Source organism: Heliangelus exortis, chromosome 29 (assembly GCF_036169615.1).
Source record: "Heliangelus exortis chromosome 29, bHelExo1.hap1, whole genome shotgun sequence".
Lineage (NCBI taxonomy): Eukaryota > Metazoa > Chordata > Aves > Apodiformes > Trochilidae > Heliangelus > Heliangelus exortis.
This window is the reverse complement of record NC_092450.1, coordinates 4,110,573-4,134,255: the sequence shown is the minus strand read 5'-3', so window position 1 is coordinate 4,134,255 and position 23,683 is coordinate 4,110,573. Positions and strand designations below refer to the sequence as shown.

Here is a 23,683-nt window from a genome sequence, read left to right as displayed (position 1 = left end):
GTTCCCCCCCCGCCCTCCGCCGCCGCCGCCGCCCCGCCCGGCCCAGCCCCGGGTAAAGTTTCCCCGCGAGCACATGACTCGCAATGGCCGCGGCCGCCGCTCGTTAAGCCCCCCCCGGTTCGCTCTTTCCTTCACCCGTTAAGCCGGGTCGGTTTTTCCGTCCTTCCCCTCCCCTACCCCCCCCCCTCCCGCCCTCCTTCCTCATCTTCTTTCCCCGTGGTCTCCGACGTTCCCCCCCCCCCCCCCCCCTCCCCCGCCACTGCTCGCCGCCGCCATGCAGCCGCCCCCGGGAGCTTCCCGGTGCTAAGGATTTGGGTGTGAAGTCGCCGCCGTGATCAAGGTAATGAGCGAGCCCCCGGTGCTGCGGGAACGGGAGCGCATTCCCGGGGTGGTGGTGGTGGGGGAGTTGCGCCGGTGTGTGTGTGTGTGTGGGGGGGTAGAAGCACCGGAGGAGGGTCCTACCGGGGATGTGGGGGGTCGCGGTGTCCCCGCCCCGGGAGGGGCTGCTGGAGCTCCTGCCCCAGGAGGGGGTGGCTCTAGGGGGCGGGAGGGAAGTCCCAGGGCGGTAATGCGGGGGCAATCTCTTCCCCCCTCTTCGGCAAGCAGCGCTGGGGATCCCCCGCCGGTAACGGGGGATCCCCCTCGCTCCGTCTCGGTGGTGGGGGCCCTTGCTTGGCCCAGGCTACCGTGAGCCCCCAAGAGGGGGACACCTTGTTCTGGATCGCGGCTTTAGAAGTGTCGGGTCCCCCCTTTGCCCCCCCCCTCCAGTTACCAGTACCGGCTGCCTGGGTGCTCCTGAACCCCCCGCCCCGGTAAGGACAACGCGTTTGGACTGCGATCCCCTGCACCGAAAGGGGGGGGGTGGGAATCACCACGGAGGGTGATACCCCTCCGGGATCCCCGTCCTCCCTCCTCCCATCCCATCCGGTGGTGGCGTAGAGGGGGGGTGGGGGGGAAACGGGACCGCTTCCCCTTTTCGGGGTGCGGGAGGGGGAACGCCGCCGAGGCGGGGGTCCGAGAACGGCGTCTGCGCCGTTTCCTGGCCGCCGGGCGGAGGAAGCCATCGCTCTCCGTGGATGACAGGGCCCGGGGCGGGGGGGACCGGGGAGGGGGGTGGGCGACGGGCTCAGCCGCTGCCAAGGGGCCGTGAGGGCTCGGTTCCCTGTCAGCGGCAGCTGCGGTGAGGGGGGGGTGCTGCCCCGCCGGGGGTTCCCAGTGTGTGTGTGGGGGGACGGACTCCCCCGGTCCGGGCAGCAGAGCAGTGAGGTCTGTGGTGAGGAGGGGTCAGGGTAGAGCCCCCTCCCAGCTCCCTGGAGATTGTGTGTTCCTCTAGATCCGTGCCTCTGACCTTTGACCTCCGTTGGGTGGCAGGGAGGAGGGTCCCCCAGCTTTGGTGAGGGGTGACCCCACTGTGGGGGGGTGACTTGTCCCACTGTCCCTGGTGTGTGTGTGGGTCTGGTGGCTTTGGGTGTGACACTCCGTGCTGGGATTAGCGGGTGAGGGCTCGGTGGCTTAGCGGCCCTGCGGCCATCGCTCCCGGGCCATATGTCACCCGTGGGCCCCGGCGCCCTGCCCTTGGGGGTGACCTTGCTGTGGTGCAGGGTTATGGGTGGCCCCCTGGCTGCTTGTGCCAGGGATGCCAGTGAGTACCCAGCCCCTTCATCCACTGCTCGATGTCCCTCTGGGTGATGACACAGCTGCCACCAATGTCCCCTCCAGGTGACACAGCTGCCATCACCAGTGGGCACAGGGAGGGGGGCAGGGCCCGCTGCCCCATCCCGCATTGCCCGGTGCCCACGACTGCCACGTCCCAGCAGCCAGGATGCCCAACTTATCCTGGCTGTCCTTGCATGCCCGCCGTGTCCCTGTGCTGGCAGCAGCGTCGCGGTCGCCGAGCCTGGTGCCGCCGCCTGCCCTGCGGCGCTGGGATTCACCAGCTCCACCGCTCTGGCTATTTATAACCGGGAGGCTCTGGCGTGTCGACGTGCCACACTGGGCTGAGCGTGTCCTCGGCCACGGCTCTGCATTGATGCCATTGCTGCCGTGATGGGTGGCAGGGCTCTGGGGTCCCCTGACCCTTTTTGGGGTGTTCCTGCAGCAAATCAAGGGGGGGCCCTTCAGTTGTGGGGCCCTTGTGGTGTGTGCTCAGGGACCCTCAGCACCCGCCGTCACGCTGCGCCGTGGGGCACCCCCGTGCCGCAGGGCCCCCCGTGGCAGTGCCATCTCTTCGGGGGGAAGGGCTGCAATGCCGGCAGGCACGGGGGGGCCCCGCGATCATATCTGCGGTGACACATGTGCTGATTACGGAAAATGGGTTAATCTCCCTGCGGCTGAAGGCAGCTTAGCGGGGGGTGGCTCGTGGCAGGGCCCGACGAGGGGCCTCGTGCGCCCGTCCCGGCCTCTGCCATCCCCGGTTGAGCCACAGCTGCCAGGCGGTGACAGGGGACAGGGGACATAGCACCGCCACTCATCTGCCCCCCCCATTCTGCAGCTGGCACAGTGGGTTGTGGTGCTGGGACACCCACCCGTCCCCCCAGTCCCCCAGGTATGTCACGTCCCTGGCCTGATCCTGGTCCCTGGGAGCCTGGGGGGCACAGTGCCACCAAATCCCAATGTCTGGAGATGCCACCTCGTCCACCCACGCTGGCCACGGGCGTTGTGTCCCGAGCGGCCCCGTGCACGGCCAGCGGCACAGCCAGCTGCACTTGTCTGCCGGCTGTCGCCGAGCCAGAAAGGGCTGTCTGGGGCCGCTGTTCCCGGCACGCCATTCCCAGGGCGCCGGCTGCCGCATCCAGGGCTAAAAACAACCGGGAGCTGCTGCTGCTGCGAGTGGCTGCCGGGCTTCAATTCCCGGGAGCCCTGCAGGGAACCAGGATGGGGCACCCCTGGTACCGGGGCATCCCCTGTGGGGCTGCAGGACCTGCCGGTCCCTGGGCTCATCCCGAGGGTCAGGGCTGCACCGCGGGGTGGGCCTGGGGGTGTCTCCGCCGTGTGGGTGGGGGGTCCCCAGGGTGCTGCCAGGCTGTGCCATGGTGTGTGGGACGGAGGCCTGGCACTGGCATGGCACGCTGGTGGTGGCACAGCCGTGGTGGTGGCGGGGGCCGTGGTGGGGGCTGTGGCACCTGTTCCCACAGAAGAATGGTGTGGCTGGCGGCGGGTGCAGGAGGTGTAACCGGAGCAGCACGTTCCCGGTGTAACCGGAGCTGGCCCGGCCACGACAGGTGGAATTTCAGTTTGTGGCTCCCACCCGGCAGTGGGATGTGGGGGTGTCAGGCAAGGACCCGTGCTGCAGGACAGGCGGCTGCTCCCTGGGGTCCTTGCGTGTCCCCACAGAGTGTGAAAGGCAGCACGGACACTGTCCCCACCAGCCTGTGCCGTGTCCCCAGCCCTGTGTCACTGCTGGTGGAAGTTGGGACCACCAGACATGGGTGTCACAGGGTGCCAGGGTGTGGGGACACTGGCACTGCCTGGGGACCAGCAGTGGGGCTGACCTGGGTGTACTGGTGTCCCTTGGGAGAGTTGGGCAGGTCCTGGGATCTGCAGTGGCCCCAGCACCTCAGGCCCCCTTGGAGGGGGCCGTGGGCAGCCTGGCTCTGGCACATGCTGCCTGTGCCAAGCGTGTGCCGCCGGCCCTGGCGCTGCTGCCGGGCTGGGCCATGATTCACGCCTGCCCGGGGACGTGAGAAACGTGACGGTGACTCAGGGCCGAGGTTGGCGGGGATACGGGGAGGGGGTCCCGGCCGGGGGGCACTGCACACCTCCTGTGCTGTGCTGGCCGGTGCGGGGGGAGCCAGGGGGTGCTGCTGGCGATGGGGACAGCCGGGCTCTTGGCCTCGCGTGTGAGGTTGCCCCGGGCTGGGTGCTGACAGCAGCGAGAAAACCGCAGGCTGTGACCGCACAGCCGCTCCGCGGGCTTCCTGCCCTGCCCGGCAGCGCAGCGGGGGCCCCCCCCTGCCACCCCTGCTTGGGGGGCACGGAACCCCCTCCCTCTGGCCCTGGCACCGGGGCTGCCCTGTGACCTGGCCCAGTGAGGGCACGGGACACGGGCAGCAGCCACCCCTGGCAGATTTGGGGAGCGGAAGGGATTGGAAGGGGCTGGGATGGTGGCTCTGGGGTGACAGCAGTGCCAAGGCAAAGGGCTGAGGTGGCAGAGAGCGGGATGGCAGTCTCTTGGGTGGCAGGGAGCAGGGTGGCAGTCTCTTGGGTGGCGGGGAGCAGGGTGGCAGTCTCTGGGGTGGTAGAGAGTGGGGTGGCAGTCTCTGGGGTGGCAAGGGGATGTGGCAGCAAGGCCAAGGCTGAACTGAAACCTCTCCACCCGGGGAATCGAGAGCAGCAAGGGGAAGCTGCGGCCAGAGTGTGGTGCCCGCAGGCATGACAGGAAGGGCTCGGTTGCTGCCCGCCACCCCTCCAAGCACCCAGGAGCAGCCCTGGCCTTGCTTGTCCTCACAGTGGCGGGGGGGGACAGGGCGGTGCCCCCGCTCACCTCGTGTCGCATCCGGGTGCTGGCACTGCCAGCGCTGTGTGCCCCGGCAGGAAGCGTGTCTGTCTTTGGGGTGTGACATGGGCACTGGGGTTGCTGCCTGCACCAGGGGGTCAGAGAGCCTGTTGGGTGGGGTGGGGGGTGCCTGGCCCCCTTGGCAGGCTGGTTTAGGGGTGGCCACTGTAAGGGGGGTGTCACAGTGCCACTGTCCCAGTGCTGCCATCCGGTGCAACCCCTGCTGCACTGTGGTCAGCCATGCCAGGACAGGGGAGCAGGATGTGGCCCTGCCCAAGGTGTAAGCAGAGAATCCAGCCCAGCTGGGGGCTGTGTTTGAAGAAGGTGTCTCTCGGGGGGGCTGTGGCAGTGCTGCCTGACCTATCTGGGTGCAGCGGGGGGTTTCATGCCCCAGTTTGGGGTCACGGTTGCCTTGGGCAGCCACGGTCCGCCAGGCTACACTGCTGCCTGCCCTGGGAATGGCTCTGGTCTGCGCATCCGTGCGTCCATCCACTCCCGGGGGCCACCCTCGGCCTGGGCGGGAGGTTCCTCATGGCTGGGATTTGGCCCCAGGCCCCATGGCCCTGTTTTCCGCGGGGCTGGAACGAGATGCCGGATTCCAGGAAGCTTCGGGCCCCGTCCAGCTCCTGCTGGAGACTGGAGGAAAAGGCGTTGGAGAAGGCAAAGGTGGGCCCCCACCAAGGGGCAGCATGGCCCCCAGCCCCATGCTGCTGGCCTGGGATGCTCCAGGAGCAGGACTCCCATTTGGAACACCCAGGACCCACCAGTTGGGAAGCAGCCAGCACAGGGGCCCATGGGGGCTCCTTTGGGCTGCAACTCCTTGTCCTGAGGGAGGCCCATGGGAATGGGGTTGTCTGGGACCCCCAGACCCTCCTGATCCCTCCTGGCTGTGGCTGGTTGGTTGGGAAGGGGCTGGGGGGCTGGCAGCTACCCACTGGGTTGTGGGTGCACAGTGGCCAGGCCGGTGGTGCTGGCCTTGCTGGGTCCCAGGCTGGTGGTGTGCTGGGGGGGGGGGACAAGAGTGGGTTGAGTAATTGGGCCCCGGTGTGGCTGGCGTTGTGCCCAGCAAGCACTTGGCACCGGCAAACATAAACAGTTCTTCCCGCGCCTCCCTCCCCTCTGCTCCCCCCGGCCAGCACAGTTTGGGGCCACGGCCCAGCCAGGGGGCCACAGGCAGACCCCCGCACTGGGGGGGTAGCAGCACCATGCAGGGACCCCATGGTCTGTCCTCGGGGCTGAGTTGCAGCTCCCAGTGGGCACCAGTGTCCGGTGGTGCCCATGGGAACCCTGCACTCACTGCAGCCCCGGGATGGGTGCCCTGTGCCAGGGGGTATATGCCCCCCACCCCAGCCATTGCTGGGTGCCCATCCCGGGGGGCAGCTGCACCGTGGGTCACCCCATGGGTGCCCAAGCAGGGCGCCAGGGTGGGGTGCAGCACCAGGGCTCTGGGTACTGGTGTTTGCTGGGAGGATGGGGGTCCTGCCTCCAATGGGTGCACCCAGCTGGGTGCTGGGGGGGCGGGCAGGGCCGTGCCTATCCCGGCCCCTCCCCAGCGCCTCGCCGGGCGGCCCAGCCTTGTTCCTCTGGATCCTTTTCCGCCTCCGCGGGGCTGGGAGCCAGCACTCTCGGCAAATAAACAGCCCCCGCCGGGCCCCGCGCCAGCGCTTAAATAAACAGCCAGCCCGGGATTGTGAAAGCCCCGCGCCCCCCTTCCCACCGCCGCCCCCCGGCCTGGCCCGGCCTGCGGGGTCCGTGTCCCGCTGGGTTGGGGTGGGAGCTGCCGGCCCGGCACACGGCGCGGCACATGGCACGGGGCGAGGGCTGAGTCCCGACGGGCAGAGCTCAGCCCTGCAGCGGGGGGCCGGGCTGAGCTCCCCTCCCCCGGCTCAGCTGCTGGGGGTGAGACCCCTCCCGCCCCGCGGCTGAGCCCCCTCGAACTCCGTGCAGGCGTGGGGAGGAGTGGCCGTGGAGGAGCCAGCGGGGACGTGTGGCCGTGACAGCAGAGAGCCGCGCTGGAGCGGAGCCACTGTCCTCAGGGGACCTCGGTGTGCCTGTCCCCACCCCCCAGCTGCCTCACAGCCCCCCAGGAGGAGGCAACAGGGGCTGCTCCTCACGACCCTCCCCCTGTGCCCCTGCTGCCAGGCCAGGCCTGGGGGAACAGAATTGGGGCTGTCACACGGCCCCTGGCCCGTGGGGGTGTCCCGTGGGGCCGCAGTGTCCCTATGCCATCCCCTGCCCCCTTGCCTGCTAAGCTGGGATTAGCGCCCTGCGCCTGCCGGTCCCCGACGTCCCGGTGTCATTAATCTGGGAATCGTCATTAATCTCACAGGGAGCTCTGGACCCAGCCCACTGTGCCCTCCTGGGGCTGGGAGGGGACGTGGGGTGGGGGAAACTGAGGCACGGAGTGTGGGTGGGGACTGGGCATCACAGTACCTCTGCTAACCCCCTCTCTCTGCTCCCCCCACAGCGGTGCAGCATCCAGCGAGGACGGCAGCGGGGCTCCCGCAGGCCCCATGTTCTGCTCAGCCCCCGCGCCCCACGCCTGAGAGCCCCCTCCTGCATTGGAGACCCCCACCATGGCCAGCAACAGCAGCTCCTGCCCAACGCCTGGAGGGGGGCACCTCAATGGCTATCCCGTGCCCCCCTACGCCTTCTTCTTCCCCCACATGCTGGGAGGACTTTCGCCACCCAGCACCCTGGCTGGCATCCAGCACCAACTGCCTGTCAGTGGATACAGCACCCCCTCACCTGCCAGTGAGTACTGCGACCCTACGGAGGGTGGATGGGACCCCTGGCAATGGGGTGAGGGTTATGGGGACCCCTCTGTGCCAGGGTTTGCCCCCAGCATGGTATGGGGATGCTGAGCCCAGGCTGCTGCTCTGGCACTGCTCTATAACCTGAACCAGGACAGTGGCACTGATAAAGGAAGGTGATGTGTACCTCCTCCTGGCCACTGCATCACCCACCTGTGGGGTGATATGTTGGGGGGTGCTGGCTCTATGCCTGATGGGAGGTGAGTGCCAAGCACTTCCTCCCAGGTGTCCCCGTTAGCGGTGCTGCTGGGGAAACTGAGGCACGGAGCAGGCAGTGGCACCCAGGGTGTAGGTTAATTGCTGCTGTGTGGCCGCCTTCGATAATGCGGTGTTTATACCTGGGCTGTTAACGGCCTAGCTGGCTCTGGTTAGGGCCCAGTGGCTGTCACCCTCCCCAGCACCCACCATGGCCGGGCTGGGGGTTGATGTCACGCCGTGTCCCCACGGCGGCTCTTTGTTCAGCGGGGGCCGCCGTGGGGGAGGTGATGAAGGCAAATCATCGCACTCATCGCGTCTGCTCCTGATTCAATTTCCCCCTGACAGCCTCGTCCATCACGGCCCCGGCCATCACCGCCCCGCCGTGCTGGCAGCTGGGAGCTGCGGGAGGTGGGCTCTGGGCCGGGGTCTTCCTCACACCCTCGCCCTGGCATCGCAGCATGCCTGCTTCCCCACCATCTTCTTCCCATCCACAGCACCGCTGCGGATGGGCACCCATACCCGTTCCCGCGCCGTGCCTCCATGGGTGCCCCGCGGCACCCGCCGTCGGGGAGGCCCCTGTGTGTTGGGGTGTGTCGGCCCCCCCCCCTCGGCCCGTCCCTGGCCCCGGGGGACGGTGCAGGCCCGGGCAGGGCCGGCCGCGGGCGCTGTCCCCCGCCGGAGCCGCCCCGGCGGCGGTGGGACCCAGTGGGACCAGTTCAGCGACTGGGTGGCGGCGGGTGGGGCCTCTCCCCCGCGCTGGCTCTGGGGCCGTTCCCGCCGCGCGGCTTTGTGGGAACAGGCTGGGAATGGGGGGGCGACTCTGTCCCCCTCTGCTCTGACACTGGGGACAGGGCTGGAGGGTGTCCTGGGGCTGATGGCAGTCAAATGGACCGTGCCTCAGTTTCCCCTTGTTCATCCGAGGGGATGGGGGGGGTGAGGGCACCGTGTCAGCTCTGTTCCCCACCCCCCGCCCTGTAGCACCGTTCAGTCTGACGGGGGGGAGGGGTGTTGGTGTGCCCCCTCTGTCTGTGTCCCTGCTGGGGGGGTGCTGCAGAGGGTCCCGGTGCAGCCACCCCCTCCTCACACATGTCTGGCCCTGCCACTGTCCCGCCCTTTCCAGATGTGCTGCAGCTGTGCAGCCCCGGGGCCCATCCAGCTGTGCCCTCCTGAGGGTGGGGATGTCCCCTCCTCTCTGGGTTCGCCCCGTTGGGGTGGTGGGTGCCAGGATGGAGATCCAGTGGGCTTGAGGGGAGCTGGGGGTATGGGGGAGCTGCTGGGGCTGGATCCAGCCTCCCAGGGTGCTCTGTGTTTCGCCCCTGCTGCAGGGGAAGGGGATTGGCCCTATCCCATGCATGGTGCTGGGGCTGCCCCGGGTGGGAGGGAGCCCTTGGTACCCCCCAGCCCCAGGCGGGTGTCCCTGGGTGACCTGGGAGCCACTGGCCCAGCTGGGGCACTCATGCTGTGGGGCATCTCCAGGCTCGCAGCTGTGTCTGGACACGCGTGTGATCACATGACGGGTGTGCATGTGTGTGTGTGCAAGCCCCGTGCAAGGGAGTGTGCACATGCATGGAGCTGGCAGTGGTGTGTGCACGCATGCAGTAGGCGTGTGCAGGGATGTGTGGCTGGGGGGGAATGCTCAGTGCTGCTCTGCCTGTCCCCATGCCCACACACGTGTCTGTGCACCCCACATGCAATGCGAGGCCACCCGTGTCCCTGTGGTGGGTGTGCACACACGTATTGGTGTGTGGGGGGTGCCAGGGCCATGCCTGTGCCCTCATCCCTTCCCCAGGGGTTTTGTGGGGGCCTCTTGCCCTTGGTCCCTTCACCCAGCACTGGCCCTTGGAGGGTTTTGGGGGGAGTTGTGGAGGGGATCGTGGGGCTACAGCCTCCCGTCCCCTCCCACTCCCTGTCCTGGTTCCCAGACTGTGGGAAGTGGGACCCCGGAGTGGCCCCCTCCCCCTGCAGCCGGGCCCCCCCTGGCCCTGCTCTGGGCTGCCGGGACGGGGGGCCCAGTCCCGGGCCCGGGTTGTCACCCTACCCGCTGGCTCCGATTTCCTCCGCGCCGCAGCCGCTCTCCCGCAGCGCCCCGTAATTAATTAATTTTTAAAAATTAATGAGCAAAACGTGCTCCCTGCAGGCCAGGGGCCACGGGTGGGGGCGGCGGGGGCCGGTGTGTGTGTGTGTGTGTGTGTGTGTGTGTGTGTGTCGGTCTGCTGAGGGCAGGGGGTTGGGGAGCCCCTGCGGGGTGCGGTGCTGGGGACCCCTCCCTGGCCCCCCATCCCCGCCCGGGGAAGATTGATGAGGGTGGGCTGGGCGCTGGGCCCCCGCGCCTGGGAAAGCCCATTACGGCGGAGGTTTTCTATCACTGTCACGGGGGGCCGGGGGGGCCGCCTGCGCCGGCCGGGAATTCGCCGCGCTCAAAGGCCGCTGAAGGGGATAAATGGGGTCTTTTGAAGTGGGCGGGCGGGAGGGGGGCTGCGGGGCCCCGAGGTGCAGGCGTGGGGATGGGGGGAAGGGGCCGGGGCTGGGCACCCCGTACCCCGGTGCTGGGCTGGATGGGTTTGCCTGGGAGTCCCGGGGGGTCCCTGCCCCACGGCCCGTGGTCTGCTGAGGCTGTGACCCCGCACTCCTGAAGCTGCCATTCTGGGGAGATCAGGGTCCCCCGTGGGATTCCCGTGGCTTTGGCTCCATCATCCTCCTGGAGACATCTTGTGTTCCCCGGAGCATCGGGGCGGCAAGGAATGAGGGGCAGGGGGTGCTGCCAAGGGGGGGGGGGGGGAGGAATGTGCGTTCTGGGGTCTCACCAGGCTGCTGGTGGGAGCGGTGGGGTCGCCCCATGCCCCGCGGGGTGCTCCCCCTGCCCGGTTCCTCTTGCCGCTCCCTTTAAGGCTTTGAGGGGGGGGGGGGGGTGGGGGGTGTTGTTTAATCTCCGTTTCTTCCCGGTGCCGCCGGCGCGGGACGGGCAGGGCACAGCCCTGACAGGGCCACCGGCCCGCGTCCCCTCCGTCCCCTCCGTCGCAGCCACATTCTTTCCAGCGCTGGTAAATGAGTCAAAGCAGACATTTGTCATGTTCGCTGCAGGAAGTTGGAGGAGCGCTGGGCTTTTGTTCAGAAACCTGCTGGCTAAGCAAAGCCTTTGACTTTCTATTATTATTTAAACAGGCGCTGCTGATCTGCGCCGCGCACACACGGACACACATGGACACACGGACACACAGACACACACACACAAACACGCACACGCCTCACGGCCTTTTTCTTATCCTGTTTCGTGTTTCTTCCCTTTCCTCCCCCTCTCTTTGAGGGGCGGGGAGGAAGGGTTGGAAATAAAAGCGGGAGGACCCCAGCTGCTCACTTTGGGGCTGGAGTGGAGGATGGGGGGCTGCTGGTGTGTGCAATGTATGTGTGTGTGTCTGTGCATGCTGCTGTGTGTTTGTGTCTCTGTGTGTACACATACATACACACACGTTTCTCCTCATTGCGTGTGGCCATGCAGGGCTGGTGTGTGCAGTGACACCCGCATCTTCCCACCCGTGTCCAGCTGTGCACACACATGTGCTCCTCCTTGCCTGCAGCAGGGTCTGGATGAGGGTTTGGGTGCTTGGGTGGCACCAGATTTGTGGTGTCACCTCCTGTGGTGACATGTGTGTACGGGCAGGGGAGAGCATGCAGAGCTTTGGCCCACATAGGCCACGCACAAACGTGTGAGTGTGCAGTGGGGGTGTGAACACACACAGATGCAGTGAGGGTGTACTGTGTGGACGTGTATGTACATGCTCAGCTACTTCTGTGCTCCATGAGGCCATGGTGCTACACACATGTTCGTGTGTGCAGAAGGAATGCACACGCGTGTTCGTGTGCACACACCCACTCACCCCCTCCCCCCCCGCAGCAGTGCTGCTGGAGCACACGTGGGCCTCTCTGCTGTGGGAAGGCAAACAAGCACATTACCCCCTCCTGCAGTGGGAACATGCATGCACACACATGGACACACGCATGCACATGCATGCACACATGCGTGCACCGCACCCCGGGGGGGGCGGCCGGGGGTCAGGGCGAGGTGAGCCCTTCCCCACCGGGTTCACCCGCAGTTCACCCGCATCCCATTAAGCAAATGAACCCCGGGCAGCCCCCGGCCCTCTGTGGCCACCCCCGGCCCCAGGCAGCCCCCGACCCCTCCATGTCCCCCCCTCCCGGTCCCGGGCAGCCCCCGGCCCACTCCCGCGTGTCACCGGCCCCGCGTGTCCGAGTTTCCCTGCGCGTCCGTGTCCGGTGCCGCCGTCCCGGGGCGGGGAGGAAGAGGAGGAGGAGGCGAGGGAGGACGGGGGCGGCCCCGCGGCGCGGAGCGGGTTAAGGCTGTGGGGAGGCGGCTGGTGTCGGGAGGGACCGGGGCTGCCGGAGCCGCAGAGCCGGCGGGGCTGCGCCTTCCTCTCCTCCTCCTCCTCCTCCGCCACCGCCGCCGCCGCCTGCCCGGGCGCGGAACGGAGCGGCGGGGCCCCGCTCCCCGGCTTAGCGGCGGGGGGGCCATGGCATCGCGGCGAGGGGCGCCCCGGGGGCCCGGCTACCGGGGAGGGGGGCTCTGACCGCCCCGGGGCCGCCCCCCGCCGCCCCACCGGACCGGGGGAGCTGCTCCCCCCCCCCCCGAGGCCCCAGGCCATGTACGAGGGTGCGGCGGTGGCGGGGCTGCCCCCCGGCCCCTTCCTCCGGATGGATTTCTACGGGCCGGGCCGGGGCTGCCTGCTGCCGGAGCGGGCCCCCCCTGCGCCCCGCGGGGCCCCCCGCCGCCCTCCGCCCTGGAGCAGCTCCGGCCGCTGTAGGTACCTGCGTCCCGGGAGGAGCCGGGCCCCCCACTCACCGGTGCAGGAGCCCGGCCCGGGAGGAGGGGGGAGGAAGAACGGCCTCGAAACCCAGCGGGGGAGGGGGGAGGGGGGGGCGGGGGGGCTGCGGGGCTGGGTGCTGGGTGCGGAGATGGATGCGGGGATGGGTGCTTGGGGCTTGGCCACAAGGGCGGGGGCGCTGAGCGGGGTGCCGGGTGTCGATCCCGGGGCGGGTGCTGGGCTCAGCCCCCCCCCGGCCCAGCGCCCTCCCTGCCGGCTCCATCGCCGGCCCCAGCTCTGCGCAGTTGCCGCCATGAACAACCCTTGTCCTATTTCGGAGGCTGAGCCTGGCCAGGCGGGGGCTGGGACCCCCCCTTCTCCCCTTCGCACCCCCTTCCCGCGAGCAGGGGCCGCGGCAGCTCCAGCTCCGCCGGGAATTTCGCTCCCTTCTGATAAGGACTCCGGCAAAATCCAATTAACAGCCGAGCCGCTGTGCCTGCTGCTGCTGCGCGGGTGGAGGGAGGGCGACAGCCTGGGGCCCTCCGCCGGGCATCGGGGTGACCCCCCTGGGATTGGGGGTCCCAGTTGCTAGGGGAGGGGATGCGGCCAGTTCCACTCCTGCTGGTGGCATTCTGCCCTGTGTCTCGGGGGTGTCACAGTCCGTGTCCCCAGTGGGTCCCCACCATCCCTGGGGACATTCTCTGTGCAGCCAGGGACACGGGACGAGTGGTCACCTCGTGCTGGGGTGGGCAGCAGGCAGGGGAAGCAGGCAGGGGTACAGGCAGGGGTACAGGCAGCACATCCCCATCCTGGGCTGACCTGGGAGACATGGGTTCCTGTTGTGCTTTGTGCCAGCTGTGAAGGTGGTGCGGGCCTGGGAGTCCCACAACCCCCACCAGGAGCAGCCGGTCAGGCTGGCCTGGCACCTGGGTGCTGGCTGTGGCAGTAATGGCCCTGGGAATGCCCTGCGGGTGCTGTGGGGCTGTCACCCCAATACGGGCTGCAGGGTGCTCCCATTGGGTGCAGTGGGGCCAGGGGGCTGCCAGGCCCCTCTCCCTGCTGCCGATTCACCCTTCCTGCAGCGGTGCCTGGTGTGGTGCCTGTGGCTGGCTCTGTGGTGGGGGGGTTGTGGCCGTGGCCCCCCAGGTCTTGATCGCCCCATTGTCTCAGGGTCGCTCGACCTTTCCGCTGGCATCGAGTGCGGCGCGAGGGGCCTTTGTCTGCAGCTGGGGACGGTGGGGGGCTGGCCAGGAGCTTCAGAACCCTGCAGCAGGCAGAGAGCCTGGCAGGGACTGTCTGTCCCAGGCTCTAGTGACATCCCCTGAGTGCAGGGTCACCCCCACATCCAGCTGTCTGGAGTGGGGGAATGGGGCCATCTTTCCTCCTCTGTGTCCTCAGGAGAAGGGGCCACCAGACCAGAGCCCTCTCCTCACAGGCCACAGCCAGGCAGGCAGCTCTGGGGGGGGGCGCGCGGGGCCCCTGCCCATGCCAGGGCACCTCTGGGCTTTGGTCACAGTGACCGTGACCCGGCGGGCGTGTGGGCGGCTGGTGCTGGCGGGACTCCCTGGCAGGGTGCCCTGTTCCCTGCGTCACATTGAGGTGCCGTGTCTCCCCATCCCAGGGGGGTGCCAAGCCCGCAGCATGGTTCAGTGGTGTCAGAGGCAGCCTTGTCGTGCCTCAGTTTCCCCAGAGACAGCTGTGGCTGTGGCTGGGCTGGCCCCACGGAGCTGGCTGCTGGCCCGGTGCCGGCGCTGCCCTGCCCGGCGGGACGCCGTCTCGCTGACAGAGGGGCCAGAGCCGCTCCTCGGGGCATGGCGAGCCTGCCCGCCGCTGCAGCGGGGCCTGGGCATGCCACAGCGGGGGAAACTGAGGCACCAGGTGGTTCCCAAGGGCAGGAGAAGAGTTTGCAGGAGCCTACTGAGGGCTTTCTGTGGCAGTGTGTGATCACAGGGGGTTCTGTGGGGGTGTTGTGGGGCTCTCAGGCAGTACATGGTGTTGAGTTGTGTGCGGTCATCACCCCACTGGGGCACAGGGTGGCCCCAGAGATGGTTGAGTTGGTGTGGTGGGGACTTCAAGCCCCAGAGCTGGCAGGGGGGAGGACTTGCAAGGGGGGATGCCTCGTGGGGACCATGGCCCGGGGTACCCCACGGCTTGGGGCTCCTGGGACCCTTCTACCCTCTCCCCCCTCATTCTGCAGAGGCTGAGGGACCCTCATGTGCAGGAAGGCCCTGTGTGGGTGCCCACCCTCCTGCAGGCGTCCCGGGCCTGCAGCCCCCAGCCGGGCTTTGCTCTCCATACCCCTCCTCCTTGGTCCTATCCCTGCTCTGGCCATGACTGGGGGGTGTGGGAGCAGTCCTCCCGCGGGCCCTGGCACGCGGAGTGGCTCCGCGGGCGCTTTCCCATGCCGGGGCGGGGGTGCCGGGTGTGGAGGTGCCCCGGGGTCCCCCGGGGCGGGCGGGAAGCGGGGCCGCGGGCGGGGGCGGTGCGTTCGCCGGGGGATGCCGGCGGAGCCGCAGCATCTGGTCTGCAGCTGGACTGCGCTTCCCCCGGGCGGAGGGCCGGGGCCGGGGCCTCTCCTGCTCCCGGAGACTGGGCTGGGGGAGGGGACGTCCTCGCTGTCCCCAGGCAGCCCCTCCTGCACCCAGTCCCGTGGGAGCAAGGGAGGCTTGCACCCATCCTGCACCCCCCCAGCACCTTTGGGTGCTGCTCTGTGCCCACCGTTGCCCTGCAGGGGCACGAGGGGCTCCTGGAGAGGGGTCCGGGCAGGGGACTGTGTCCGTGCCCCTGTCCCTTCCACGGTGGCACAGCTGTCCCTTGTGCCGGTGGTTGCGGTGGCAGGGGATTCCCGCGGCTCTGGCACAGCCTGCCTGGGGACCGTGCGGGGGGGGGGGGAGCTGGGTCCCCTCCCCCCTCCGTACCCAGCACATCAAAATCCTGTCAGATTTGCATTTTGCGAGTGCAGCTCTCCACGAGGAAGTTCTTAAATTATATAAAAGAGGCGATAAATTATAGACGACGTTCGCTCAGTCACTTTAATGGCTCCGCTCCCTCGAGTGGCAGCGGTGATTTATTCAGTGCCGCCCGGGAAGCTCTGCCCGGCACGATCGCCTCCGCACGCCCCGATCCCACCCGGGAACCGCATCCCACCCACATGCCCGTGTCCCACCCTGCATGCCCATACCCCACCCCACCCACCCGGATCCCACCCGCGCACCCGCATCCCACCCTGCACGCCTCTCTCCCACCCCCACGCTCTCCTCCACCCACTGCGCACCGTGTCCCACCCCTGCACGCTCGCCTGTCCCCATTCTGCTGAGGGACAAGCTTCGTAGGTGGGTTTGTGTCCCCGTCTCTGGCCCCATCTGCAGCTGTGACCTTTGGCGGGTGGCCTGTGGCATGGACCCCCCAACCCTCATGTGTCACCTCCCCAAACTCTGGTCACCCCCAGTGGGACCCCTCCTCAGCTCAGTTCCAGGGTGGGTGCCCCTGGCCAGGGTCTGTCCTACAGCACCCCCAGCCGCAGGGGGAAGTGGGGGTTGGTGGAATACTTTTTGGAGCCCTTTTTGGGGTGCAGGGGCCAGCAAGGCGGGAGGGGGGCCAGGCTGGGCCTTTAATATCCTGTTTGACTGGTTCGCTTGGCTCTGCTGCAGAAAAACATTCGCAAACATCCCGGAGGAGCTGGGGAGCATTTAACCCCTGCCTGGCTGCACCCCATGCCAGGGTACCAGCACCCTGGCTGCTCCCTGCCCCTCCACCCCCTGGGGCTGTGATGGGTTGGTTGGATGGGGGTGGTCCTGACACCTCCTGAGCTGTTCTGGGGGACAGTGGGAGACAGGGGTGGGGTCCTGGTGGTCAGGAGGCAGCTGAGACATTCCACAGGATTTTGGGGTGCAGGAGGGGGGAGAAGGCCGGTCCCACAAGGCTTTAGAGTGCAGGGAGCTCTGTCTCCCTCTCCCAGGTTGGAGGGGCCGGGGGCTACCTGTCTCAGGGATGTCTTTGATGTCCTCTTCCAGTGGCCCTGGGATGCTGGCTTGGTGCCACTGTACTTGTCCCCTCCTGGGGGTGGGGGTTGTGCAGCAGGTGACCCCCCCAGGCTGTGCACACACGTGAGGTAGTGTGCAGCACCCAGCCCCTTTCTGCACTGGGACTGCACCACTCTGGCCCCGCAGACACCATCAGCGCCCATGTGGGGGGCTCCTGGGACCCCGGCTCTGGGCTTGTCTTTTTTTTTTTTTTTTCTTTTTTTTTTTTCTTTTTTTTTTTTTTCCTTCTTTTTTGTCTCTGCCTGAATTCCACATCGTCTCCATGGCCTGGAAATGTCAAGTTGCATCTTCCCAGCTTGTGTCCTCTCCCCGCCGGCCTCGTGTGACCTGGCCCTGTGGCCATGCATGGCTGGGGTGGGCAGTGCAGGGGGGGTGTGAGGGACCACCCGGACCCGGGACCAGCCCTGGCACTTTCAGGGGTGGGGGTGTGGGGGGTCCCAGCCATGTCTGGGGGCTCTGTGTCCTGAGTGTTGTCGCCTTCCCCACAGCCGTGGAGACGCAGAGCACCAGCTCGGAGGAGATCGTGCCCAGCCCCCCGTCACCCCCACCCCTGCCCCGCATCTACAAGCCCTGCTTCGTCTGCCAGGACAAGTCCTCTGGGTACCACTACGGAGTCAGCGCCTGCGAGGGCTGCAAGGTGAGAGCTGCCAGTGTCAGGGGCACCGGCTCTGCGGGGCCCCACAAGTCCCCAGGGTCCCCGGGCTTGGGTCTGACTGGGGTGCACGGGGTCCCCAGGGCTTCTTCCGCCGCAGCATCCAGAAGAACATGGTGTACACGTGCCACCGGGACAAGAACTGCATCATCAACAAGGTGACACGCAACCGGTGCCAGTACTGCCGCCTCCAGAAGTGCTTCGAAGTTGGCATGTCCAAGGAGTGTGAGTGGGGATGGGGACAGGGATGGGATGGGGACGCTGTGCCTGGGTGCAGCGGGGGGGGGTGTCCGAATGCATTGGGCCATCCCAGCAGCCCCCTCTATGTGCCCAGCGAGGCCCTGGGGGGCTGGGAGGGCCCCCTGGGTTTGTGTCACAGCCCGGCTGTTGCCTGGGCAATGGGTGATTGATGATGTCAGAGATAAATGACGGTGATGGGGCCTCACAGCTCTGCATGCCAGTTGTCATGGTGCCCGGCAGTACCCCCCAGGCGCGGCGGGGACCGGGGTGGGTGACTGGGGGCAGTGGCTGCTGGGGTGCAGCTGCCTCCCCGAGCCCTGCCCCATCTGCCTGCCCCATGAGGCCTGTGGTCCCCCCAGGGCAGGGGGCTGGCAGATGCCAGGGGGGGGTGTGTGGGCACTGCTAGGGGGGTTCAGCATCCCAGGGGCCGCAGCTCGCCCATTCCGTCAGGGGGATCCTGGCCCCTCTGGCCCACAGCAGCTGAGCCCTGTGGGGTGGGGGCTGGCGCTGCCCCCCCTCCCCAGTGCTGTGTCTCAGCTGCCGTTTTCTCTCCCAGGTGTTTTTCTTCTGTGTCAGCTTTGCACTGTGTCAGCTGAGCACTGCCCCCATGGCCAGGGGTGTGCGCCCCACACCCCCCCTGGCTGTGGTATCACCCCTCATTGCTTCCTAATGACTTTGGGGCTTATTTAGCAGAAAGCTGCATGGGCTGGTGGCAGCACTGTGGGTTGACAATGACCCTCATGTCCCCACAGCCGTCCGCAATGACCGGAACAAGAAGAAGAAGGATGTGCCCAAGCCGGAGTGCTCGGAGAGCTACATCATCACACCCGAGGTGGAGGAGCTCATCGAGAAGGTGCGCAAAGCCCACCAGGAGACCTTCCCTGCCCTCTGCCAGCTCGGCAAATACACTACGGTGAGTGCCAGGGGGTGAGGGAGGGCCTGGGGAATGCAGAAACCATCCCTTGCGCTCTCACCCCCCGCTTCCTGCTGCAGAACAACAGCTCGGAGCAGCGGGTCTCCCTGGACATTGACCTGTGGGACAAGTTCAGTGAGTTGTCCACCAAGTGCATCATCAAGACGGTGGAGTTTGCCAAGCAGCTCCCCGGCTTCACCACGCTCACCATCGCCGACCAGATCACCCTCCTCAAAGCCGCCTGCCTCGACATCCTGGTGAGAGCAGGGACAGGGACAGGGATGGGGACAGGGTGGGGGACGCCAGGCTGAGTCCCCATCCCCCCCCTCCCCCTCGCCCTCCCCAGATCCTGCGGATCTGCACGCGCTACACGCCGGAGCAGGACACCATGACCTTCTCGGATGGGCTGACACTGAACCGCACGCAGATGCACAACGCGGGGTTCGGGCCCCTCACAGACTTGGTCTTCGCCTTCGCCAATCAGCTGCTGCCGCTGGAGATGGACGATGCTGAGACGGGGCTGCTCAGTGCCATCTGCCTCATCTGTGGAGGTGGGTGCTGGGGGACCCTGCCCTGTGCCTCAGGAGAACCCCGGTGCCTGTTGGCTGACCAAGAAGTCCCCCAGTGGCGCCCTTTGCTATGGCAGAGCCAGCCCAGTGTCCCTCTTGGGGCCCAGTACATGGAGCTGGGAATACTGCAGTACATATCCATGCTTAAAGGGGAACAACAGGATGTGTGCTGCCCCCTCACCCCCTTAACCACTGTCTCCCCCCTACCCCAGACCGCCAGGACCTTGAGCAGCCCGACAGAGTGGACAAGCTACAGGAGCCTCTGCTGGAGGCGTTGAAGATCTACGTGAGGAAGAGGAGGCCCAACAAGCCACACATGTTCCCCAAGATGCTCATGAAGATCACGGATCTCCGCAGCATCAGTGCCAAGGGTGAGACTCTATGTACCAGGGTGGAATCGGCATCCTCGGGGGGGTCACACAGCATCCTCCAGAGGGAATGGGGGAGGGAGGACACCCACAGCTCCAGTCCTCCAGGGATGCTGGGGATGTGGCCATGTTTCTTGTCCTTGGCACCCAGGATGAGCAGAGCCAGGGTTTCTGGTTTGGGGGTGTTGGTTTGGAGGTTCCAGTTTGGGGGTGCCAGTTTGGAGGTGCCAGTTTGGGGGTGCTGGTTTTGGAGTGCTGGTTTGGGGATCTGGCAGTGCCCTGACCCTGACCCATCCTGCAGGTGCTGAGCGGGTGATCACACTGAAGATGGAGATCCCGGGATCGATGCCGCCCCTCATCCAGGAGATGCTGGAGAACTCGGAGGGCATGGACACACTTGGGGGGCAGCCGGGCGGCCCCCGGGCGGGCAGCCTGGGTCCCCCCCCGGGCAGCTGCAGCCCCAGCCTTTCCCCCAGCTCCAACCGCAGCAGCCCGGCCACACACTCACCGTGACCTGCGCCCGGCGCGCACCAGGACAGAGCCCGGCACGCCGGCACACGGGGGGAGGACCCTTCGCCTCGGCCCTGGCTGCAGCCCCCTCTGGGGTAGACTCTCAGCAGCCCCCCTGCTGGCACAACCCCGGGACCCCCCCCTGCTGGAGCGGACCCCACGGGGAGCCCCGCAGCCCCCGGCCCCTGCAGCCCCGGGCGAAGCGCGTTGGTTGAGTCACATTTCAGGGGCGTGGGGACCCTCGGCCGCGTCCCCGGGGACCCCCCGGCCCCACCAGCACCAGCACACACGGGATTGCGACCACCGAGCCCCCCCACCCCAGCCCCATCCCGGCTGTCCAGCGGGGAGGACCCAGCCAGACCCCGCACGCTGAGGAAGCAGAGTCATTTAAGAGAGAAAAGAAAGCAAAGTATATATATATAAATATCTATAAATATCTATAAATACGTTTTAAAACCTTTGTAAAAGTTTGGAGGGGTTTTTAGGCCTGTGCAGGTGGAGGGGGCACAGTGGGCGCTGCCGGGGCAGGGGTGGGGGGGGGACACACAATTTATTATTATTAAATTTTTTTTTGTTGTTGTTGAGATTTTAGTGGTTTTAGAGTCAGGGGGCGCCGGGCGGGCCCTGCCCCAGCCCCCCCAGGCGGGGTGGGGGCTGCGGGGGCGTACGGCGGTGCCAGCCCCAGCCTCGTGGGGAGCAGGGCCCGGCTCTGCCGGCATGGGGAGGATGGGGGGGTAAGGGAGGGGGGGCTGGCTCCAGAATAAAGTTTATTTATTCTAGTGCTTGGCTCATTCTTACTGTGGGGGGCACTGGGGTGGGAGGGTATTTGAAGAGGGGGAATAGGGTCAGGGCTTCAGCACCCTGAACTTTGGGGGGGGTTCTTTGGTGCAGAGGGGTACCTCAGAACTCCCTCTTTGTTGTCCCTGGCTCTGGCTGGGCTAGGGTCCTTCTCTGGGGTCCCTCATCAGTCCCAAAGCTCTACTCTTTGTAGCCCTGATGCTGCCATTGTGTACCCCTACAACAGGGACAGTCCTGGACCGCAGCGACCCGATGCACTCATAACACCCCCAGCACAGGGTGTGGCACAACTCTAGCCCCCCCCACCCCACCCCACCGCTGGGCTGAGGGGACAGTGGGGGTCAGGGGCGTCCCCGCCGTGGTGCAGGGATGGAACCTGTTTGTTTTTCTTTTGTCCATATTTTTTTTTCCAGCAGCTGCCGGGTGAGGCCCGTCCACCGCCCACAACAGGAACCGGGGGCACTGGGACACGGCACGGCCCCGCTTCCCCAGCACCAGCCACATACCAGGCTGAGAACGACCACAGCTTGTGCCAGCGATGAGAAGCCAGGACAAGCTACACAGTGAGATCCCCCCGAAGCGGGGGTCTGGGGGGGCAGCAGGGCTCTTCAGCAGCCCCCGCCGGCTGCCCGGGCGCTGGTCCCCGCTCCTCTGGCCGGTGGCAGCTGCCGGCTCGGGGTGGGGGGCCCTTGCGCAGCAGGTGGGCAAGCTCAGCCAGGCTGAGCAGTGCTGAGACCAACCCCACCACGAAGTAGAAGTGGATGAAGACGGTTTTCTCAGTGGGGCGGGAGACGAAGCAGTCGACGTGGTGCGGGCACGGCCGCCGTCGGCAGACGAAGAGCGGCTGCACCCTGAAGCCATAGAGCAGCGCCTGGCCCAGGAGGAAGCCCAGCTCGGCCGCGATGCGAGCCACCACACTGCCCACATAAAAGGGTTGGAGGCGACGGGCACGCTGGCCAGGGGACCCCTCACGCCCCGGTTTGGCCGCCTGGTGCACGGCAAAGATAACAAAAAGGGCGGCGGGCGCCGAGAGCACGACGACATGGAAGACGAGGAAGCGGTAGTGGGAGATGGGGAAAGCAGCGTCGTAGCAGACAGGTTTGCAGCCTGGCTGCTGTGTGTTGCAGACGAATTCCTCCTGCTCGTCCTCGAAGACATCGCTGCCCACCGTGGCCAGGACCAGGATGCGGAAGAGAAGCATCACCACCAGCCAGAACCGCCCCACCATGGGCGAGTGCTCCTGCACCGCATCCAGCAGCGAGCTCAGGAATCCCCACTCGCCCATGACCACGCTGCGGGAGCAGGGTCAGTGCTGGGGGGATGCTGTGACCCCGGGAACAGACCCCAGTGGGCAGCACAGTCCCTCTAGCTCACCATCCTCCATGCCAATCCCAACCGCATCACACCCCCGCTCCTGGGAGGGTGCCCAGGCAGTGCCAGCCCCTCTCACCCTGTCACCAGTGTCCCAAAGTGTTTGCTGTGGCCCAAGACTCACTGCCCCAGAGTTGGGTCCAAGGACACCAGCTGGGGGGCAGGACTAGCAGCTTTCCCATCCCTCATCCTCCCCAGATCCCCCCCAAACTCCCACAGCCCAGCCAAATAGGGTCCAGCCCTGGTACCTGCGGAGGTTGCTGTCCACGGCGTGCCAGCACGCCTGACGCTGGCTGTCCAGGGCTGTCCTGGGACTGCCCGGTCTCTTGTCCAGCTGGGATGGGATGACGGCCCCACAGCCACGCCTGGAGTCCTTTTAAAGCGACAGAGCAGCCACAGGGGCACCCGGAGGGGAGGGAAGGGCTCGGCTCTGCTGAGGGGGCTCAAGGACAGACGCTGTCCCTGCCCTGGTGCCAGCAGCTGCAGGGTTGGTGCAGGGGACACTGGACCCCCACGCAAAAGTTCCCCCACACTTTGGCATCCCCAGAGCCCAGGACCTGGGGGTACCAGCATACAGCCCTCAGCTCCCCCAAAGCCACCCCAGCACTGGCATCACTTTCCCAGCCCTGGCAGAGCCTGGGCACATGGGGCCACACCCAGTGGTGCCATGATGGCTCCTGTCCCACAGCCTTACTTGGGGGATGCTCAAGACTCGTGCCAGCCCCTCCTGCTCTGTGATGCCCTGGCTGTTGGGGCCACAGAGGGGCCCAAGGACCAAGGACCCTAGCTCAGATGGAGCAGCAGTGGCAGGGGATGCTCTGCAAGGAATCCTCCGTGGTGTGGCCAGCACAAGTCCCGGTGGCCCTTACGGGTGCCACAGAGTCCCCTTCTGGTAATGGGAGCAGAGCTCTGGCTGAGCTGGGTCACCCTTGGGCCCTCCTTGCTCCCAGGGGGTTGTGCCATGCCCCTGGTGGGCTGGTGGCCAGCACCCCACAAGAGCACTCTGCATCCCTGAGACCCCAGTCAGAGAGACAAGAGAAAATCCTGGTACGGACCCCAAATTGAACACTGTGTGTGTGTTCATGGACAGAGCTGTACCTTTGGGGTGATGGTGGGGTTACAGGAGCAGTGACACAGCCAGCTCAGTGCAGCCACGGCCTCACCCTTTGCTGTGCAAGTCGCGACAACTGATTCTCGGGGCGGGCACTTGCAGGCAGGAGCTGTAAATAGCTCGGCCCCTCGGCAGGGACGCGCCAGAGACGCTCTCCAGAGCCCAGCAGTGGAAAATCTGACAGCACTTTCCACACTTGACTGGGTTCCAGCAAAGCACCTCGGTGGCACCGATAGTGCCAGCACCTGGCTGTCGCGCCATGGCTGGTGAGGGACAGGGGGCCCCGTGGTTTTCCAGTTGGTCCTGCAGCTCCCTGTGTGGGGTGAGGCACCAGCCTGGGAGATGGGGGTGTCACGGGTGGGTCCCTGCTTGGCCCCAGTGCCAGCCCAGGGGCTACCACCAGCTGCCCAGAGCCCACAGGCAGTGGCAGCCCCACACCAGCCCTGTTTCAGCTATGTGTGATGCTCTGGGGTGCTGAGCACCCTGGTGTGGGCACATGGGATATCACTTCATTAGCAACCCTGATCCCTTGTGCTGTGGGGTCCCCCTGCTAGCCCATTTCTGCCCCCCACACCCAGTGACCAGCCCCAGATGTGGCTCAGCACAAACCAGCACTCGAGAGGAAGCTTTCTAGCCCAGGAGTGTGGAACACTTTGGGAACCTCACCACTCACCTATAGCCACAAAAGCAGAACCTGGGTCTGTGCTGGCATGTGCTGGGTACCACATGGCTGTTCGCAGGAATTGGGAAACCCTGGGGGGTGCAGGCAGTGGTTTTGCACAGCC

The 23,683-nt window shown here is 66.7% G+C and overlaps 3 protein-coding genes across 4 annotated transcripts in view; 1 reads left to right on the top strand and 2 right to left on the bottom strand.

Annotated features, from left to right (window-relative positions):
- The window catches only part of TOP2A (DNA topoisomerase II alpha), an 86,924-nt gene that overhangs the window by 43,947 nt on the left and 19,294 nt on the right, over window positions 1-23,683 (bottom strand). The window lies entirely within an intron of this gene.
- Window positions 53-20,085, top strand: RARA (retinoic acid receptor alpha). 2 transcript variants are annotated; one of them, XM_071728656.1, is made up of 9 exons: window positions 53-340; window positions 6,963-7,249; window positions 16,855-17,003; window positions 17,102-17,243; window positions 18,011-18,171; window positions 18,252-18,428; window positions 18,518-18,722; window positions 18,953-19,111; window positions 19,410-20,085. In XM_071728656.1, the coding sequence occupies exons 2-9, from the start codon at window positions 7,072-7,074 to the stop codon at window positions 19,619-19,621; spliced, it is 1,383 nt and encodes a 460-aa protein (XP_071584757.1). In that variant the 5' UTR covers window positions 53-340; window positions 6,963-7,071; the 3' UTR covers window positions 19,622-20,085. The 2 variants fall into 2 exon arrangements, with proteins under 2 accessions (XP_071584757.1, XP_071584759.1); XM_071728658.1 differs by lacking the exons at window positions 53-340; window positions 6,963-7,249 and adding an exon at window positions 11,882-12,319.
- On the bottom strand, window positions 20,005-22,116 carry GJD3 (gap junction protein delta 3). Its single transcript, XM_071728682.1, has 2 exons — window positions 22,036-22,116; window positions 20,005-21,708 (listed from the first exon to the last, which is right to left on the bottom strand). Exon 2 carries the CDS (start codon window positions 21,699-21,701, stop codon window positions 20,973-20,975), a length of 729 nt encoding a protein of 242 aa, XP_071584783.1. The 5' UTR covers window positions 21,702-21,708; window positions 22,036-22,116; the 3' UTR covers window positions 20,005-20,972.

Coding starts and splice junctions, on each gene's coding strand:
- GJD3 (XM_071728682.1), bottom strand. CDS start 21,701: ATGGGCGAGTGGGGATTCCTGAGCTCGCTGCTGGATGCGGTGCAGGAG.
- RARA (XM_071728656.1), top strand. CDS start 7,072: ATGGCCAGCAACAGCAGCTCCTGCCCAACGCCTGGAGGGGGGCACCTC. Junction 17,004..17,101: donor GCGCCTGCGAGGGCTGCAAG/GTGAGAGCTGCC, acceptor CGGGGTCCCCAG/GGCTTCTTCCGCCGCAGCAT. Junction 18,172..18,251: donor AGCTCGGCAAATACACTACG/GTGAGTGCCAGG, acceptor TTCCTGCTGCAG/AACAACAGCTCGGAGCAGCG.